We start from the raw sequence: 22,903 nt of genomic DNA on the forward strand, positions 1-22,903 counted from the left end.
AATAGGCCCTAGTATTGAAAGTAGCGTAAATATGACAGTTATTCCAGTCCATTTATTGTTAGATAACAAATTTAATAATGAAATAAGAAAACTTTAAAATCCAAAATATATACTGGTATATAAGTGCTTCATAAAGGTAAAGGTAAAGATCTAAATGGAGAAAGCACATAACAAGAATAGAACCAATACAACTTTCAGAAATAGTAATTTATGGAAGGGCTGAACTACGAATAACATTGGGCGCTTTACAAAGTAGACGGAATGTCTATTTGTTGTCAGGAGTTTAACAGTCGAATTAACGTAATCTATGGAGACGACCATTATGATGATGATAGTGATGATGATGTTGCTAAGAAGTATTGGTAAAGGCTTTTTTAAGAGAAATGAATGCAGAACCGCGACACAGAAAGGAGTTACGTTCCCGAATTAGAGAGCCCTTACGAAAAATTTCCTGACTTTGCTCGCCTATTCCAAAGTTCAACTTTGCTTCCCGCCTGCCTCCCTATCACTCAGTCAATCTCTCTGTCTGTCTGTCTGTCTGTCTGTTTGTTGGATTCCTATATGTCTGTCTGACGGAGTAGGGTATAGTATTGTACTCCAACCAGGAGAAAGTCTCAGGGGAATGAGACGCAGCGGGGTAATGCTGTGAATGAATGTTGATGTCATAAGATGTCATAAGGTCACACACGTGGGTACACGCATCTCCATTGGCTAACTCTCAAACCACAAACGATAACACTGATACACACATACTTATACTACCTTAGTTACAAAATTAGATCAACTGTTAATCTCCTGGTCTTTTAATCCTTCCATACAGGAAATAACATATGCAGGAGAGCGCATGTGTTTTAAACTGACGTTATAACGGTAATAGTATCTATCTACTTCGCTCCAATAGATGACGCAATAATAAGCACATTCCTTTCACGGTTAATCTTCTGGTTGGAGAACAATACTCATAACGCCATCTCATAGTGTCGATGTCATGAAAGCTCTACCTTTTATACTTAATTTCCATCATGCATTTTCCTCATCTGTGGAGGAACACTGTGTGTATATGTACAGGGACATTATTTTATTTTTACTTCAATTTTTATTGTACCTGCGTTTCTGAATGTACTAGACTCCCATCCCTTTCACTAATGTCCTTGCTAACGTCAGTCACACAAACTTACGGCCGTTGTTGCTAGCAGTGAAATAAACAGTACAGAGTACAGTGTGTTTCAGAAATATGTTGCATTTTCTATAGAAGAAAAAGCTTATATTATTGAAGTTCATTTTCACACAAGTATGGTGTGTAGCATCTGAATTTATCTGTGTGGACAAGTGAAGATTAGATTTACCGAAAGTACGGTACCCTATAATATGGTACGGTACTTAACAGCATTATTTAAAAAAGAGTTTTGTTTTACTGTTTGTAGGTATGAAGGAAGATGATGGAAACTACAGCTACAATATAACCGAATTTGAACGACAGTTTTTTTTTTTTTTCACAATTTCCTGATTATATCATTACGAGTATTTTCATAGAAATATCATTAATCTGGTAGATAAATTTAGAGCAACAGAGTGTACAGAAAGGAAGAAAAGTGTAAGATGGCCAACAAAGGTGACAGAAGATGCTAGAGGAAGGATGCAGCGAGGTCGTAATAAGTCGGTCAAGAAGTTAGCTGTAGAAATTGGGGTTTCTTACGGAAGTGCTCACAAAATTCTCAGGAATAAATTAGGTTAGTAATATGCTGAATAAAGTAGACATTACATAATGTATATAACCGCCTGAAGACTTGAGTTTGTGAAAAAAAAATTGTTACTATTCTACTGTTTTTTGATAAAATACTGTAAAGTAATGACCAAACTGAAAATCGTAATATTATATTTCCCTGTAACATAAATGGATACACTACTTTTCTCTCCTCCTATAGCTAGTAAAATGATTTGTTTACATATTGCACTAGCAACTCCAAACTCTTGTAATGGAAGGGGGGGGGGGGGTAACAGTGTTTCCGAGTATACCTAGGTTAATGTTAAAAATGTTAGTAAAAATAAAGTGATGTCTCTGTATGTGTATATATATATATATATATATATATATATATATATATATATACATATTCATTATATTCATTTATTCAGTGTTCTGCCCAAGGGGAGGTATTTCACTGCAAGCCCAACATTCTCCAGTCTTTTTTATTTTCTGCCTTCCTCTTAGTCTCCGCATATGATCCATATATCTTAATGTGTCTATCATCTGATATCTTCTTCTGCTCCTAACTCTTCTCCCGTTCACTATTCCTTCCAGTGTACCATTCAGTAGACAGTTTCTTCTCAGCCAGTGACCCAATCAATTCCCGTATCTCTTCCTGTCAGTTTCGGTATTATTATTTCTTCACCCACTATTTCCAATACAGCTTCATTTCTTATTCTGTCTGTCCATTTCACACGCTCCATTCTTCTCCATATCCACATTTCAAATGCTTCTAGTCGCTTCTCTTCAATTCGTCGTAATGTCCATGTTTCTGCCTCATACAGTGCTACGCTCCACACAAAGATTTTAAAGGTTTACTTTTCAGCATCCCTGACACTAGAGGAATGATTTTCAATTGAATCACTGATTGCAAAAACACCCTAAGTCACATTTTGATTGAAAATGAGTTGAACATTATAGTGGCTACATCGCACATAGATGCATCAGTCTAGGCAGAAAAATAACCGAAATGATAATTAAGTACTGTGAAGCACAAAGCATCAATATTACTTTGAGTGTAAAAACACCTAAAGTGCAGGATTCCAGTTGTTTTGTTAGCTCAACTGGAGAAAAGCTCTTCAATGAATTTTATGCTGCATAGATGTATGTCTGTTCACAATGGAGGAGCTCATTGGTGTGTATTCCAAAAATAAATAAAAACATATTCAGAATATAGAAAAAACTCTGTTTAAAAGACAGAATATGGTGGGACATATTTATAATAAGCATAACGTCAATGCTGTATTATGTATATTTTAAGGATTTAGAACAGAAAAATACTGATGTGCCAATGTTCACTCTAACCCGGTATCTCCTGGCACAATTACCTCATGAGTGATGCGTTATTGCTATCACTTATGAGGTTCAAACCTATCTTCGGACAGTTGACTATACAACAACGATGTTCAGTTGCTAGAAAAGTAAATAACATAAACGTGCAAAATATTAGAATATACAAAGTATAGTTAGTGCAATGAAAATGTTCACCAACTTGTTTTCAACGGTGTAATTAAAGTTTGTTTAAAATTTAAAGTGTCTGAAGCCAATTGACACATCACATACCAATTACTTTGAAATGTTCACAAAAACAACCTAAGTCCAAGCCATAAATTAATTTTTTTAACACATTTGTAATGTAATTTTGAATCTCAACTGTTGGGATATTTTCAGGAACAAGACATTCTATAACTATTTAAGTTTATAACTGGGTAAAGCAATGCATTAACTTGATATAATGTTTTTTCAAGTTTTCACGAAATGTGTATTTTGTGACTTAGGGTGTTTTTTCAATCAACGATTCAATTATCCTATCTGCCCATCAGTATACAGACTTCTCTTCTGTATGGAATAGATTTGTTCTTATTAAGTAACTGCGTGTCAATTTTCTTGGAAATATGCATAAGAAAACGCGTCCCAGCACTATCGACTTCTACTGCAAATTCCGCCTAGATTAAACGGGACTTGAATCTGGATTTCCGACATGAAAAGCCGACACTTTGGTCACTAGAATAACGGTGTCCCATTAATCACATCACTCGTCGCCGAGTGATTAGGCGCTCTGACTTCCATCATGGCGATCCGGGTCATGGTGGAATTTGTGGCGAGCTCAGAAGACGCTGAGATGTTTCTCTCGGGGTTCTCCTATTCCTCCATAACACCCCACATCGCCCTTCACTCTGCGAGGTCCCGAACCAGATCTGCAAAACAATGAAAATTATTATAAAGATGAACAAGTTGTACGCCTGTACAATGTGTTTAATGAAGATGGCATTTTATTAGTCATAATTTATTATGATCTCACTGAGACAGGAAGATGCAATAGTTTCTGGGTAGGATTCTGGATGAATAGCGACATGGTGGTGTGCAAAATGGTAATATCTCTAGAATATCTGCAGAACACCGTCTTTGGTCCACCGCTGTGGAGTAAACTGCCTGCCTGACCGTGAAACGAGCGGACCCGGGTTCAAATTCTGGTTGGGACAAGTTACCTGGTTGAGGTTTCTTTCCGGGGTTTTCTCTCAACCCATTAAGCGTCGTAAAATAACCAAATATCCACTAAATGTTGCACGTTTTACTTATAAAGTGGCGGATCGAAGCGTAGTACGATAAATTGATATTTTGTCCGCACACTGGCGTTCAAAGATACCTGATCTCTACTAATCGATAGTGATTGATTCTCAGTTCATGTAAGTGTGGCTTCGTTAGTTATTATTTCTACAAATAAGTGGCTAAGACAGCTATCGTCAACTGGCCTGCATATTAGTTCGGAGCGCCGAGACGCTGGCTGAGGAGGTAGTAATGTGCAGTGTGTCGAGCCAAGCCAACGCATCCTATCACAGAAGCCAACTTTCTGACCATAATTTACAATGTCTTCTTCGAATGTGTTCTACTCGAGCATTGACACCTAACATTGAATAGTTAATGAGGGAAAGACGAATTAAAAAATGCAGGAAAACCAATGCTAATGATCAGCGAAAATAATTTTATCATTTGTTATTTACATTGTAATAAAATAATTTAGGCCTACTTCAGTCTTGTAACAGAAACGATAATATGTTTCATATGTTATACATAATAACAAATGATTGATTTTGTGATATATAGTGTCAGATAAAAAATGGATAATTCATTTTATTTTATTGACGACACTTGAACAAAGAAACAGGATGACATGATTTACATATTGCTAATGGATTCGATTTGTTTAATACATTTTGTAACAATGAAAATGCATTATAGGTCTGTAAGTTCTCAATATTACTTTAATATGAGAGAAAAAACCCATTTACTTTCAAAACCGTTACAATACATAACGGAAAATACAACTTGTTTCTTGTCTTAAACTGAAAAGTGATTTACTTATTACACAGTTCCTCTTAAAATAAATTAAGTACATGCTTCTTCTGTGTTTATTTTCATTATAATTATTACAGACTGATTAAAAGGGTTAAGCAAGTGCACGGATCCCACTGCCATCACCTGAATCCTTCCCCCCAACTCCTGCTGCACAATTGATGTCTAAGGAATAGAACTGAGCTAGAGAGCAAACTGCACCTGCACCATAGTGCATTGAGATGACGACTCCTGGGCTAAGATAATAATCAGTGTCATCAATAGTATGTAAATATAATCGCATTATAGAAAGAAGAATTTCATATTACTTTGCTGATTGTAGAAAATACTAAATAGGTATAGCAGAAAATCACTGAATTCAACTATGAGAATAATTCATATCTAGGCCTACTTACTCTACATCTCCATTGTGAATTTTGAATAATAATAATGATAAGAACATTTAAAAGGGAATGAAAATGTCGAACTGACAGAAATTTTGACGTAAGAAAAGTTTTGTAATCATAAGAGAATGCAGGAGAAAATGTAATTTGGGCCTATGTTATGAATAAATAAATAACGCAGTTATACGTTAATATTTCAAGTATATTATTTTATGTGGGTCTATTTAAATATTTCAGTTAAGCAGAAAAGTGTTATTTTAAGGATCTATTCTATTTCTTTCATTTGATTTGGAGATGAATACCTATCAATTTCAGATGATAGATGAGTATAGGCTATTATAATAATTGAGAACTAGTTTAACTATTCCAAGGTTTGTCCATTCGTTATAGTCTTTGGTCCTGATTTATCCCGTAGTAATAAAATTCCCTTAGGCCTACATGGTCACAAATTGTAAGTCAGATATCTTTGAACGCCAATGTACAACCTTTGAGGAAGAAAGGATAAGATCAGTGAATACGATGGGTGAATTTGAAGCTCGGAGATATCATGTCTATGACTCAGGCAGATCCCTGTCATTAGGTTTTATAGACCATCTCCGTATGCCAGCAAATCTTTCCAATTATGAACCGTCCCAGGAATCTGCGGAGTTATTTCGCGCATATGGAGGCAAATCTATCTGTGCCGGAGTGTATTGCGTGCAGCATCGGCTCGAGTCCGCTAAGGGGTAAGATGCTCGTTGTAGAAGGTAGAGTAGAGTTCAGATAAATAATCCCTTCATGCAAGCGATTGCTCGCGTCGTTCAAGCAATGCCTCCCCCCAGAGCAGTCATTGGTCCTAGTCCTCCCACTTACACTTCCGCAGAGGTCTTGTTTCGTTTTTTACTCCCACAGATAAGTCCGGTAAGTTTCTTGCTCATATTACATGCACCGGTCCATGATCGTGAGTCTGTTGTAGAGAACTTGTACAGAGTGTTCATGAAATTAAATTGGTAAAGATTAGACGAATGGAAGAACAGGAAAACTCCTTATCCTCGGATCTTGCCTAGCATTCCAATCAACGTCAGGGACCAAACACGAGTCCGCGGGAAAATTTCATTCTCTAAGGTTTGAATCCGGATCTCCGGTGTAGAAAGCCCACAGCCTACGGTAATTTTCGGTTAACAGTGAATCATACTCAGAATCCATCCAACTTTGCTTTCTTCGAGCTATACTTGAAAACTCGAGTCTCGTTTTCTTTTCTTTTGCCATTTCCTTCCATCTCAATTTTTCCGGAATTCTAACGTTAGACGTCTTATATTCTTATCCCCACAGATAGCATTCTAATAACCTAATAAGAACTGTCTCGTCTTTCATTTTTCCGTTCAAATGCCTCTTCTCGAGTTGGCGGAAGTAAATATATTCCATCTAATTTGTCACCCTGACGTCTGTTTAATGCCGAGCTTGCAGAAAGGAAATTTGATTTGTATATAAATGACGGGATTTGATACGGAGTTCCAACTCCCACGTCTGCAGTTTAGTGGCAGTGAGTCTTGGAGTATATTTCAGAACACGGATCGCCCCACAAATATTTGGTATGTAGATTATTTAAAACACAGTTGTCAATCAGCGGACTCCCAACAGCAGAAAATACGTATGAGGTGAATTGTACTCACTGAGAGAATATTCATATTTTCTGTACGGCGATATTCTTACCATTTCCTTTGTACCCTACTTGTTTGTAAAAAGAGTTTTATTTTTATTCAAGTGTAGGCTTATAGTTTCATGGATTTCAAAAAGGCATATGACTCGGTTGAGAGAGGAGTTTTATATGATATTCCTATTGAATTTGGTATTCCCAAGAAATTATTTCGATTAATTAAAATGTGTCTCAGTGAAACGTACAGCAGAGTCCGTATAGGTCAGTTTCTGTAAGATGCGTTTCCAATTCACTGTGGGCTAAAGCAAGGAGATGCACTATCACCTTTACTTTTTAACTTTGCTCTAGAGTATGCCATTAGGAAAGTCCAGGATAATAGAGAGGGTTTGGAAATGAACAGGTTACATCAGCTGCTTGTCTATGCGGATGACGTGAATATGTTAGGAGAAAATCCACAAACGATTAGGGAAAGTACGGGAATTTTACTTGAAGCAAGTAAAGAAATAGGTTTGGAAGTAAATCCCGAAAAGACAAAGTATATGATTATGTCTCGTGACGAGAATATAGTACGAAATGTAAATATAAAAATTGGAAATTTATCTTTTGAAGAGGTGGAAAAATTCAAATACCTGGGAGCAACAGTAACAAATATAAATGATATTCGGGAGGAAATTAAACACAGAATAAATATGGTAAATTCCTGTTATTATTCGGTTGAGAAGATTTTATCATCCAGTCTGTTGTCAAAAAATCTCAAAGTTAGAATTTATCATACAGTTATATTACCGGTTGTTCTTTATGGTTGTGAAACTTTGACTCTCACTTTGAGAGAGGAACATAGGTTAAGGGTGTTTGAGAATAAGGTGCTTAGGAAAATATTTGGAGCTAAGAGGGATGAAGTTACAGGAGAATGGAGAAAGTTACACAACACAGAACTGCACGCATTGTATTCTTCAGCTGACATAATTAGGAACATTAAATCCAGACGTTTGAGATGGGCAGGGCATGTAGCACGTATGGGCGAATCCAGAAATGCATATAGAGTGTTAGTTGGGAGGCCGGAGGGAAAAAGACCTTTGGGGAGACCGACACGTAGAAAAAAAATATATTATGTTTTATTTAACGATGCTCGCAACTGCAGAGGTTATATCAGCGTCGCCGGATGTGCCGGAATTTTGTCCCGCAGGAGTTCTTTTACATGCCAGTAAGTCTACGGGACGTAGATGGGAAGATAATATTAAAATGGATTTGAGGGAGCTGATATATGATGATAGAGACTTGATTCATCTTGCTCAGGATAGGGACCAATGGCGGGCTTGTGAGGGCGGCAATGAACCTCCGGTTTCCTTAAAAGCCAGTAAGTAAGTAGGCTTATAGTCTATTTTAGTTTAATTTAGCTTGGGTAGTTACATTTGAGCTATCAAGAGAGAGAATTCACCTGCAACCTCCATCAATGTACAGTCAATGTATAGGTTTACACGTCCTTGGCGGTCTCTCAGTCAAATCCAGTCGAGGGCGTTGAATTTTGAAGGATGATAAAATGCTTAATATCAACTGATAGGTAATAAAACTGGCAGTCCTGTGTCACATTTACGTCACGTAAAAGAATTCTGTCCGTAAAGTGTGTTCCAAGCATAACTTGTCGGCCGTTTCTCTCTACGTCGAATTTGGAAGTAGCACATTGGACCAGTGTCAGTCGCTTAAGAAGGCAGGTACACCTTTCTAATTTTATAAATTAAGTATAGGTACTTAAAACATTAATATCTCAGTCAGTTCTGGTGAAATGAAATTTGACATTTACAAATTGCACTTTCACTTACCTTGGCTATACACTATCACCTTATGATGAAGTAGATATTGCTGAAAAAATATGTTAATATAATAAAACATTGGGGATCATTAATAAAATCATGAAACCTTCACTAGTACAAAAACACAAGAATAGGCTTGTATAAAACCTTAGCATAGCCAGTATTAAGCTATGGTAGTGAAGCGTGGACTGTGAAGAATAAAGATGTCAGTAGACTAACAGCAAATGAGATGAGGTTCATGAGGAGAGCAACAGCTGGATATACTCGCTGGGATCATAAAAAAAATGAGGACATAATGCAAGAACTTCAAATAGAACCCATTATGCAGTGCATCAGCAAATATCAACTTCAGTGGAAGTGTCATCTCGAAAGAATGGATCGATGGAGAATTCCAAAAGCACTGTTTCATTACCATCCGCATGGCAAAAGATCTCTAGGTCGTCCGAAGAAGAGATGGACTGAAAATTCTAGTTTGAGACCGTAACAGGCCACTCGGCCTAATACTTGTTAGGAAGACGACGACGACAAATTGCAATGCATTTCTTCTGCTTTATTCTCCATTTTTAATATTGTTATAGAACTGTTTTTAATTAACAGTAATTTTTTTTTAAATTCAGAACATATTAATAAAATCATCACTTGTCTTATGAAGAGCAAATTTCATATAACAGTTACTTTCTTATTTATCACTACAGAAAACAATTTAAGAATTTGAAATAAGGTAATGAACAGAGCAACATATTGGATTATGAGAATTAGGTTAGTTTTAAAACTATGTTGTTAAACAGCCATTTATAAGAGACTATAATATATAAGATCTTCTGAAATTTTGAGCGCCTTTACATTAACTAATGAGAATTATCATATCAGATATTCAAATAAAGAAAATTTCACCCAGAAAATTGGATTCTGGAAAGGTTCCCAAAATGCTGGCTGCATTATATTAAATATTTGATTAAAATTGTGCAACCATTATGCATTTCCTGGTATTTTCTTTGTCTTTGCAACCTCACCAAATTGAGGAAGATTGTTGTTTTTGTTGTTTGTTTAGTCAACTGTCCGAAGACAGGATTCAACCTCACAAGTACTAATAATGCACCACTTATGAGGCAACTAGACCAGGAGATAATGGGGAAGGGTGGCCAGTTCCTTTCCCCCTTTATTGTAGACATTGACGACTAGCTATATGTTACACTAATCAGACTTCATATGTATACAAATTGTTCCTCCTCTGACACATATCGTCAAGTGAGATGTACTGCCTGATAATTGATGTAGATATCAGACAGAACCTCAATCAGAGATCTGAGGAAGATTATAAAATAATAAATACGTTTCTGTAATAATTGCATGAACAACATAAATTTAAAACTTTAATTTATCTTTTTCAAAAATATTGTTGTTCAATTTTTGTAGAATGCATTATTTTCACATTTTCTTGACCCATATTATCTTTAAAAAAAAAGGCATGAATAAGAAATTCTGGAGCTAAGATTATAATTTATGTTAAGATGTGAAAAACACACGGGTGTGCATAATTTCATTAAAATATCTCAGAAATGTTTTGAGTTCTCAAGATAAACAAATTTATATTCCAATGTTTTGGAAAACGAGAAACAAATGGTAAATTTAAAGGGACAGTGAAGTGACGTGTGCGAAACTTGAAGGTATATTTCGTACACTATTAGATATATCTGGGAATTGTTTTAGCACAAGAAATGGAAAAGTATTTTGCATTTTTTGAAAAAACAAAAATTCAAAAATTTCATATTTGATCCTTGAAGGTGTAGGCTACGGAGGAGAAGGTGGAAATATGGGCTACCATTTTGTTTTCCTCATAATAATGGAAAATAGTGTGGCATATTGCTTGGAAATCTTTATTGACATACAGAGTAATATTATTCATACACAATTTTTCCAATCTTACATGTCAATAGTTGCAATAGATATTTGCATATAATTACTTTTTGAAAGAAAGACGAACTAGTCCTCTATAGGTAGTAGAGTCTAAATATGGGCTACCACAAAAATTTGAAAATAAAATTGAAAAAACCAAAGAAACATAAGTAGGAAACCTGTGTAACATCGATGAGAATATTCTGTAACAAATAACGCAAATCACGATAGTGAAAATACGGGACATGTTAACGTGCTGGTAATATGGACTACCTATCCCATATTTGACACATAGCGGTAGCCCATATCAACTCATGAAGGTTTCTAAAATTATGTATGGCAATTGTTGTCCAAAATAAATATTACTCTTATGCTATGTGATAGAGCTATTCTTAATCAGTGGAACACATCAAGCGTGATTTCTAAACACAAATATATTTCTTTCAATAAAATTGAAACTACATACCTGCAAAAGCTTTGAAATTGATGAAAAACACGAAGAACACACCACATCCACACCACAAAGGCAATTGGTTTGTCTCTTTATGCACGCAGACTAATGGACACGAGATGTACCTTTAGAGCTTTTTCGCTAGGTAACCAACATATACAGTATAGTAAAAAACGAGGTAGCCCATATTACCACCTTCTCCTCTACCTCCTCTCAAGTGTGAGTGGGCTTGTCCCATTCTTTATTCCTACTTTATACCTTACCACCCCATAGTACAGTTACATTAAATGAATATTTAATGGTATTGCACAATTTTACAGTTAGGTTTAATTTTGTACATTACATAATATTCTATGTATGTAGGCCTATAGTTTGAAGTTACTATAGGGAAACAACTTACAAAACTCCGTTGGTCTGCGCATGAGTCAATCTTAAAGAGTGACATAATACACTATTCCTCTCCTTCTTAATTGTCAGCCAATAACGGGAGAAGGCGTTACTCACGTAGACTTTCAATGAAATAGAATTTTTTCGCGTTTTTATTCTTAATAACAACTCAAAAAGTAATAGATTCTAATAAGGAAAAAAAAGCATGTTGAAGAGTATTGTTCGCAGATTTCTAAGATGTTTGAGTCGCCGCAATATAACAAATGTAAGACTTCTTAATTGAGGTTTGTTTTATACTATTGTTGTGTGGGAAAAATATGTTTTTGAAGTAGAAAACCAATCAACGATATTTTTTTTTTCTTGAAAAGATAAGTGGGTAGTTGCAGTGTATGAAATCGCCTAAATACATTATACTTTATGTTGAAAAAAATCATGTTAATAGACTGAGTCTATAAGATATTATCACTTGTTAAAGGTTTATGTCTGACTGGCCATGGTCCGTCACGTAGCGCGCGTACATGAACATTATTTATCTTCAAAAACCCAACAGTGCTTTAAAAATAAGCATTTATTGTTTTAATTGGTTTCATTTACTTAAGGGCCAGACTAAAATGTTTAATCAGTTGCCTCCAGTCTTTTTGTAACAAAAATCCCACTTGACGTAAAGGAACGATTCTGCCAGAAATGCTGTCACTGTATTCACAGCGAGTTCTTTCGAAATTTTTTAAGTCGGCAACCGGCAGCCCATTAGACGACGCAAATATCGAAGATGCGAAGCATAAGGTACTTTTGCAATATGTATTTGCATGAACTGAAGAAAAAATTATATTGAAGCCACATGTGGGTTTACAATGAAAATGCATGAAGTGCCCGATGTGTCAAGCCACCCTCTCGCGTTGGTGGACACTCAATGTGTCACCATTGCGTACATTTGGACAGATGGTGGGATTGTCATCGGGTATCCTTATTACCTATTGCATTCAACCTCAACACATGATGGGCTCCTATAGGCTCGAGGTTTTCACGGCCTCTTGATCAATGTGTGGTTGTGCTTTGTGGATATAGTCTCATCAAACCCCTTTAAATCGCTCTGGATACCTCATGAATAAATCCATGTCTACTGGGGAGGGGTTGTGCTTTGTTGTTTAGTATAATGCCTTACGCCAGTATTCAAGTCCTCATGGTTATTTGTCAACCTAGAGTTACTATTACACTTAATTTATGAGTCCTCCACAAGAATCCTCTTTCATTGTTCAAGCATCACGCCTCATATTAATTAAAATACTTATGCGTCATCATTTCCATATATTCAAGAAGGCTATGAGCTATCAATTTACATATTGTATGCATATGCAATGCATACAATGCATTTTTAATTCTATTTTCCTTCTTTTTCAGCATCACGTAGGTAAACTGACTGATGTCTTCAACTTTTGGGGCTTTTTTCATTCTCATCAGGTAGATTAATACAGGGCTAAGTGCTAAGGCATCATTCATGGATAATAATAATAATAATAATAATAATAATAATAATAATAATAATAATAATAATACAGTGAAACTTCCCTTAACGGACATTTCCCAATAGCGGACTCCTCTCAATAGCGGACATTTTAAAATTCCCCTGCAAAATAACATTGGCCCTTATGATAAAATTTTTTCCAAATAGCGGACATCTTCAATAACTGACGCGGACACTGAAATGTATCTCCAACAACAATTAAAACTTCCAAATAACGGACAGCGTGAAAGAAAAAAAAAAAAAGAAAAAGAAGGTTGTAAATTAAACGGAACTCTTTGCAACAATCATTATCGTGTATTTGAACGTTCTTATACTTTATTGAAGGTAAGCAGCACAGTTGTTAGTTGTGATATTGTACGTGAGCAGTCCGTACTTTCTTAGTTTGTCAAGTTGAGTGTTCGGAAGTACAGTCGCATTAAAAATGTCACAAAAACTAAACGTTTGTCATCAAAAGAGAAAGTGGATATTGTAAAGCATAGTGAGAAGGAGAAATTAAGTGTTCGTGAGCTGGCCACAAAATTTAATGTGGGAAAAACTCAGGTTAGTGAAATTTTGAAAAACAAGGATGTTATTTTAAAATCATACACTGAGAATGCAAATGAGGACACAAAAAGAGATTTTCCTAAAGCTGAGGGGCTTGCTATTGACAATTTAACATATGAATGGTTCTGTCGTGCTAGAACAAACAAATGCCTTTATCTGGGATTTATCTCTGGATGAATACTGTAAACAATCTCACTGTCTACTGTACTGTAAAATATAGTGTTGAATATGTACTGAGAAATTTTAATGTACTGTATGCAGTACATGCTAACGATTTTCTAAATAGCGGACACTTCTCAATAACGGATATTTAATTTTCTCCCGATGGTGTCCGTTATTGGAAAGTTTCACTGTAATAATAATAATAATAATAATAATGATTTATTTTAGCTGGCAGAGTGAAGGCCGTAAGGCCTTCTCTTCCACTCAACCAGTAAAAAGTATACATACATATGTATGAACTTACAAGCTACAAAAAATTCAACAGTTTGATTTAGATAAGAGTTATTTATTAATTAAACAGCAAAATACTATGAATTATTAATTAAACAATGAAATAGAAACTGTGTAGCAGAATTAAACTAAAATACGTAGAATGTTAATATATTTCAAATAATGTTAGATAATAGAAAGAGATTATTATGAGACAATTTTGAAAATAAGTTACAGCGCTATCAGCATGATGTATGTATAAAGGAAGAAGTAACAATCTAGTCAGTGATAGTTTAAGTCAGTATGAATGAAGTGAATTGCTAAGAAGGTTATCCTTTAAAGCTGTTTTTTTATATTTATTGTCTTGCAGTTCCTAATACTTAGTGACAAGGAATTCCATTGTCGAGAGGTGGATACTGTAAAAGATGATGAATAACAAGTTGTTCTATGAAGAGGTATACTTAGCGTGCCACAGATAAGTGATTAGTGGTACAGTTGACGTCCTAAAAGGTGAAGAAATTCTCATAAAATTTCAACTAGGCCTAGTGTATAGAACCGGTGCCCACCCAACATCGTGATCCATTTAGGAGCTATTGTGAGTAACGAAATACTGTTTTCTGAAGTCGTCTATAATGGTTGAGGTGACCATCGTGTTGAGCACACATTCTCCTCGTACTCGTTCACTTCTGCCGAGGCACTGGACGTGAGACCTGCAGGTGGCTGGTCAGCCTTAGCCCTTCATAGGCTGTCGCCCCACATTATTATTATTATTATTATTATTATTATTATTATTATTATTATTATTATTATTGGTCTAATACATGTTTTGAATGATGATGACGATGATTATTATTGATGATTTAAGCTTTTTCGCTTGACGGAGAAATCAACCTTTTGTCTGTTAAAAAGAAAGAAACGGGGGCTTTTTCGCGCAGATTTCGAATCCGTGTACAAACTGTTTCCATTGCCTAAGTTTTGTGAGTTTATGGTGAGTTTTGAAATTTAATTAACATATTAAAATGAATGTAATTAAAATATTACAATAAATGTATTTAAGGGATTAGGTACAGCTTACAGCAGTAATTTTTTTGGAAATATTTAACATTTTTTTTTTCTCCATTACTGTATCTTGTACAATAATGAAAATTGGTAATATGTATAAAACACTGTCTTCTGCTACATCAAAAAAAATATTTTTACGGTTTTAAAAAAAAATTATTTTTTTTTTTTTTGTTTTCAAAATTAAAAATGGTGGCAGTTTACTGTGCAGTGATGAAGCGTTTCTCTCATAACTCATAAACTTCTTAACTTTTTCATGTTCTCTCTCTTTTATTTTATTGCTGAAACTCATGTTTACAATATCATGCTCTTTCAACTACATTCCTTAATAAATAATATTTTTGTTATTTTGTGTTAGAAGAAAATACTGATATTTGACCTAATAAACGAATTTATTTTTATCAGACAATCTATCAAAGGTATAGAAGTGATCTTGTATCATATTTAGATATGAAAGGCATAAATGCGCTCAAAAAATTTCATCACAGAATGTTGGATAGTTTTTTAGTTATGTGGGAAACGCTTCATCACTGCACAGTTAACTGAATTTTGAAAAAAAAAAAAAAAAAAAAAAAAAAGTAAATATATTCTTTTTTTAATTGTAAAAATATATTTTCTTCATAGCAGAAGGACAGTGTTTTACACATACTAATTTTCATTATTGTACAAGCTACAGTAATGGAGGAAGAAAATGTTGAATATTTCCAAAATTTTACTGCTGTAAGCTGTACCTAATCCCTTAAAATATTACAATACATATACTTAAAATATTACAATAAATTATTGAAAGAACATCATGAAGATGGCGGACGATGATACCTAGTAGCCTGTTTAAAGTGCCCTGGATTTGCTTGCTGTTGCAAACGTTGTCGAAGAACTGATAGCTCTGGAGGAGAGAACACATAGCAAAAAGAAAGACGTATGGATGAGAAAGTAGAGTCTACGTAGAAAAAAAAAACCTAAGTGAATCGAAAACCTTTGTTCAGAGAGAAGGCATTGGAAGATTCTTGGTCATTTAGTAATTTTCTACGATTTGATAAGAATATGTTCAACGAACTCCTAAACACAATATAAAACCATATCAGTGCCGTCAAATCAATAAATTCATATTTTAAAACAATTATTATAATGTGATGTAATGCGTATAATCCTGCCCTCAATAACATATCGATGATTTCAAACAGGAACCTCGTATGTAAAAAAAATTAACAAAATGACATTTCAGTCATTCGACATCGTTTGTAACATCAAGCAAATCTAGGGCACTCTAAAAATTTTTCCTAATCTCCTGCAAACACATCTAATGTCCAAACATGGATAAAAAACTTTGCAAGAAAATATTTAAATATCCTATTATGTCAGATATTTGTTCATTATCAATCTTTTAAAATGTTTTTTCTCTCTCCTGTAAAATTGTATATTTTGACATACCAAGTTGCTGTTCAGCACCATTGATACTCATATTTACCATGTTTTTCATCAATTTTTCTAGATTGGTCCCAAGATACAGAAACAAAACAATACTAACTTTTACTAATTTTTTTATCAAACTAATCCTTCCTTGAATTTATAAGGGTACATTGACTAAGTGCTTTTTCAATATAAAAAGTATCGTAAAATGTGTACAGTATTTACAGTTCTATATACGTAGGCTAATGATCGTGCAAAAATAGTACACAATACACATGTGTTAAGTGCGTAACAGAATATCGAAAAAAGAAAAGACTCGACTTCGTTCGTCTTCTCTAATATTTAAAGGACAGATGGTCTTTATTTTTGTGATATTATTATTTTTGTGATAGGCTTTACTTCCCTGTCGAAAGAAACCATAATGCAGATATTGTTCACTCCTTAAAAATCTCTCATCCTGAATTGAACAGGCGAACTTCAGATACATCGATGCAGTAGTCCTTGTTTTTATTTTATGGATAATGATGAATTTAGAGAATTGCAACAGTTCTTGTTTCTAAGGATAATGGTGGATTTTAAATAATTGCAGTACTTGTTCAGATGATGTTGAATTTTAGAGAGTTGCAGTAGTTCTTGCTTCTAATTGTGAATTTTAGAGAATTACAGTAGTTCTTATTTCTATAGATAATGTTGAATTTTACAGATTTGCTGTAATTCTTATTTCTATGGATAATGGTAATTTTACAGAGTTACAGTAATTCTTGTTTCTGTGGATATTGGCGAATTTTGGAGAATTGTAGTAGGCCTAATTCTTGTTTCTGTGGATATTTGTGAATATTTATTTCTTCCTGTAACCACTACAAGTTGCCATTGACAAAGAGTACCATGATACAATAAATATAATGAAACATATTTTTGTTGTTACAGTGAAGAATAACAAAACTCAAATAGATTGAAACACATAATAATATACTAAGTAACGTCAAGAAGATGTGCATTAAAGTCATGGTCCATATGTATGATGCCTGAAAATAACTATTGATCCTTTGAGTGTTGCAATTGTTAGATCTCTTAAAATATCTTTATGCAGACCAATAGATTTACAGAAATCGACTAGGAAGCGGGGTATGGTCCCACAGGCTCCTATAATTAGTCCCGTAATGATGATGGATTCCAGATGGTATTTGTCTTTATAAAAATTGATGGAAGGTTCATATATATTCCCTTTTTCCTCGTGTACTTCTTCTGGCTGATGTTCATGAGATTCTCACAGTAAGTTCTATGATGTAACCTTCAAGAGAAGGAAGTTTAAATCCAATTATGTCGATTCTTTGATTACTACCCTCACTGGCTATGCCGTGTACTTCTTCATTTTTTCTTCAAATTAAAGCTCGTAATGTTGCATTTTCAGTTAATGATGATAAAATAAATATGTTATAATTTTAATTTTTCTCTCAGGTTGGAGGAACTGAAAGCTGATGTTGAAGCTCATAGAGATTTCAAACACTTGGACAAGGTAAGCTAAAACATTTTAATGGCAGATACATAAAATATAAACATAAAGAAACCTTGTATGAAATCCACCAGTCATTATGCTACAGACGCGACTTTTATCAGAGTTGTTTGTAATATGCTATTTATTTTTCTTTAAGAACAGAATAAAACTATACTTTGTTAGGAACTCTTTTAGTCCTAAAACATTACAGCCCATAAAAGAAGAAAAGGTGTATATTTGATTTATGAATATGGTGGGCTCTTTCTGTGAAGGATTTCACACAGAATTGGCTAAAATTCTTAGCAATTTTTAATGTTTAAGATTGTTTTTAATCACAATTTCAGTCAATCTAAATTATATTTAACAACTGTACGTTTATAAATATGGATTCAGATAATTATTATTAACTAATTAGTTTTTAATACTATTTGAAACTATTTAAATATAATTTTCTTCATTGTTGTACAATGAAAACAACATGGATACCATTCTACCACGTAACTACGTGTAAGTTATTTATTTTATTTTGACTTACTCTATATTCAGTTGTTCCCGGACACATGTACCGAACTCTCTAATCCTTTGTTATGAAGCTGTCATCCTCAGTAATATTGGATTTGTGATATTTTTCTAAATTATTGTAAATATGTTTGATGGTGATGATGGTGGATATCGTTTTAGGTATACCATAACCCTGTAGATTATGGGGACATGAAAGGCGTCTCTTCGCAAAGCAGGGAACTTTGTAACACCATGAACCATTGACCAGGATCAGGATTCTTTTACCTGCCGTAACTACGATACATGACTGTGCTGTCTCTCCCTTTCCGAAGACAGACATGCTAACAATTTTATCTCCTTTTAAAATGTTTGAACCCGTGAACTTCGGATCCGATGGAAACCACTGGTTACTGAGCACGATCACACTTTTCAGGTAATAGTGGAATAATAGTTGCAACGGAAAGGACGGAAATCGCCCTAGAATACCTTCACAGTGCTTTTCCGACAAATGCGGGGATCGAATGTCTGACACATTTTTTTTAAAGCTGTCGGATTACTGAGGACGTTGACTTGTCTATAGAAATATGTTAACACTATAAAGATACAATAGTAGAATGGGTAACAACGGAAACGCAAGTGGTCGGAAAAAGAAACAGTCTCTTTGTCCACAATAAATCTTTCAGGAATTGACTGCAATCGAACCCTGTCCTATTATGCAAGAAGCAATGGTGAGTATAAGCCTAGATCATAAATACCCAGATTGCTCGGCGTTATAGGCTTTGACGGTAACATCTTTTGTTAGGTTTACTATGCTGCCATCTAGTTATTACATAAGGAGTTACGTCATAACTCCCTTTGAATTGCATTAGCGACTGTACTGCCATCTCGTGTTCGTTTACGGCGGACGGGTGGCGATCCTGGCGGTTGTTCTCTTTAAAGTGCAACCGATTTTAACATAGGAATGAGCAATCTATATATTATGTGATCTAGGGTATCAGTATATCTATGTACAGTGCATGATAAAAAGTAGCAGACGGTTTGTCTTAATATTTTGTATTTTATTGCTACTTTTGATCGTTAGGGATTCGCTTTTATTGTTAAAATTTTTTGTACTTGATTTTTTTTTGTTATTAAGGATATGATTGAGGACTTCTTTTGCAAATAAATATACATAATTAACACTGATATTTATTTTACATATCCAGATATGCTCCCACGTTTACATGTGAAATAGTTTACGCTTTTGTGACTTTTTCGCATTAATTTTACCTTGAACAAAGACGTATTCACATTAAAAACTTGCGAACACTTGCTCATGCACATTCATGGTGCAGTACGATAGGCATTGACATCAAGTTGTGTTACCCTTTATTGTCAAAGTTTCCCAATACATTTTGGTAGGTGCCTGTGACAATTCTTCCATGACAGTTCGGAAGCTATATCAGGCGATTTTACCTGCAAGCAATAGGCGTTTTATAGTATCCCAGAGGTTTTCGATGAGCTTGAGATCAGAGAGAGCTCTGTGCAGGTAAGTCCAGATCTTCAATGTCCAACTCAAGGAACAATGTCTATATGGACCTCTCTCTCTCTCTGTGTATTGGGGCATTGGCATGTGTTGGAAGCACAGAATTCTCTGAAGCCGTAGTAGTTTAGTTGGTAGAACGGACTGCAGGGTGAAAGGTATCAGGTTCGCGGCCTAGTGGTGGAGAGAATTTTGTCGTATCATAACTTCCAGCACGGTTCTGGAGTGCACTCAGAGTTCTGTCAAATTGAGCATCGGCTCTTTCCCGGACCATACCATCTTTTCATGTCGAAACCAAGAACTCACCTTTACCTTTGTACAGAATTGTCTAGAATGCCATTATAGGATGCAGCATTAAGTTTGTCCACCGCCGGCACTATGGGGCACAGCCCGAACAATGAAAAACAGTTCCAAACTATGATGCTGTGTCCTTTTGTAAGGAGATGTGTCCGGATGCTTTCGATGAGATTAACAGAAAATTTTATAATTTTAAGGAAATATAAGAGGAGTACATTTTTCTCATTCTGATAAAAGCTAGCCTACCTTTCCACTAGACTACTTATTCCTTTGATATTCGACATAGCTGAGAAATTGTCATCAAAAACACTAGTGTTCGATTCTGACAGTTCTAAGCAATATTGTGAAAGCTAGAATGTCTTAACGGGCAGGCTTTTTCGAATCACTTTGGCTGCTCTAGTCGTAAATGTAAACGAAATACGAAGAAAACACATTTCTTTATTCATAAAGCATTGGGATTTATTTAACTCGCGTAGTTTCAGACCACAAGACCGCTCCTGGGCGCTGCGTAAATCCAAGCATGATGCTGCATATGTATTCCAACGAATTTCAACGATTCACAATTATGCAATAACTATTTGTAAATGCAGTTTCATGATAGTTATTATGTAAAAGGTCATAAGAAAATAACTGTTTCATATCTGAAAGGACTGTATACGCTGCAAAACTTTCATCTTAGACTAATTTAATTTAATATGTTATCATTTTAAATATGTACATTCATCAACGTTTTATCTCACATTTTATATTTTATATTTTAATACAATATGGTTAACGTAACCCATTGCACATCAGTATAATAGTTAGAGGTAATAGTGATCTGAAGATGGTTTACAAAACCGAAAACGTTCATCAAGTAGAATGAAATAAAAACATCACATCATTATATAAGATAAGTTTATGACGGACTTAAAGAAAATATTGTTAAAATTTATTTAACTCGTTCCATGTTGTATGGTCAGAAATTTCTAGTATAACTGATCAGATATCTGCATTTTGTAATGAAGTTGAATCTTTTAGATCTTTTATAGTGGTAGAATGACTTTCAAACTATGCTATTTAAAATACCCAAAATTAAAGGAAAAAAATATTTCAGGTTGAGATCTGATGTACGTGCTGGCCAGAATTGGGAATATTTCTTGTTGTACGGTTGTCAAACGTATTACGAACAGTTTCTTTGCTGCAACAGGAATATGTAGACCATATTGCAAACAATAAAGGAATGTATGAATACCCGTAAAATTCAACAACTTTTAAATGTCTATAAAATTAATAAAGTGTTGCAGTAAAGTAAGAAAAAGTAACGAGCAAACCCCAAAACTTTACGAAAGCAAATACGTTCGTACGTTTTTATTTTACTGTTTTCTTATAGTTACAACAATATGAAAATGATTTGAGCAGTCTGAGATCATCATGACTTTTTAATACTGTATATTATTTTATAATACGTAAATTACTATGTTTCTTTAGGCTGTGATAACTGTCACCATCGAAGTTCCTCGAGCAATAACACGTGCCGGTCTCGAGCTGTTTCTTCAAAAACTCCTGTGGGAGAGCGACGCCATGGATTCCAGTGGGACATCTCTTTCCATAATCAGACTAAAGGTACGATAACCTTGTTATACCAAATTAATTTGTTTTCAGTTAATGAATTTTATTATTAATTAATAGTGCAGATGAAATAAATTGAAGTACTATGCAGTCATGATACTGCTTGAAATAATTACATGAGTTTAGTTCCATAAGCCAATTACCTCACTCTGGGATTCACTGTATCACTGAAGAGACTTTCATTTAAGAGGAAAAGGCAGCATATCTTCTTTTCCTTCTCCACTTATGAATATCTTAATCTTCTCTCCTCCAATTAAGCATATTGTATGTTCCTACTTCATAGTTACTAAATCATTCTTGCCCCCTCCATCTTTTACAGTATTTAGTCTCCCATACCTCTCGTTCCAAAAGGTCTGTGTTATATGCTGTTTTGTGCAGTGTGATGTGTCATTCTGTGTATACTTGTAACCCATTGTCACAGTAGTTATTTATTTTATAATTTATGGTGTAGATGTTTAATTCTCTCCTATATCTTCATTTTTATAAACTTAATCTTGTACATCCTTTTGTGCTTCTCATAAATCTCATTCCTATATCAAGCTTACCTATTGTATTTTGATTTCTTGTGTTATCCCCATGTTTCGAAACCATAGAGTAGAGCGGATACAATCATTGTTTTACAAAACTTCAGTCTAGTTCTCCTTCTTGTATTATTTTTCAAGCTTCGATGGATGATAGCACTCATCATTTGGATTTTTATATTTTCTTACTTGTATCTTCTTCTGCATCATTATCTGTTTTTAATTCGCAACCTAGATAGTACAAGTTTCTTATCTTTTCAATAGGTAGTCTACCTATATCATCAAGTAATAAAGAGGGTTCTTTCCGATCTCTGATAACGAATTT

The 22,903-nt window shown here is 34.6% G+C and overlaps 1 protein-coding gene across 1 annotated transcript in view; it reads left to right on the forward strand.

The window, feature by feature from the left end:
- LOC138691230 (zinc-regulated GTPase metalloprotein activator 1-like) overlaps window positions 1–22,903 on the forward strand; it is a 344,216-nt gene that overhangs the window by 216,663 nt on the left and 104,650 nt on the right. Inside the window, exons 10-11 of the mRNA XM_069813038.1 lie at window positions 18,090–18,147; window positions 21,917–22,051. Of these exons, the coding sequence (XP_069669139.1) occupies window positions 18,090–18,147; window positions 21,917–22,051 (193 nt within the window). The remainder of the gene's footprint in view (window positions 1–18,089; window positions 18,148–21,916; window positions 22,052–22,903) is intronic.

The sequence above is a fragment of the Periplaneta americana genome, chromosome 16 (assembly GCF_040183065.1).
Source record: "Periplaneta americana isolate PAMFEO1 chromosome 16, P.americana_PAMFEO1_priV1, whole genome shotgun sequence".
In the NCBI taxonomy this organism is placed as follows: Eukaryota; Metazoa; Arthropoda; class Insecta; order Blattodea; family Blattidae; genus Periplaneta; species Periplaneta americana.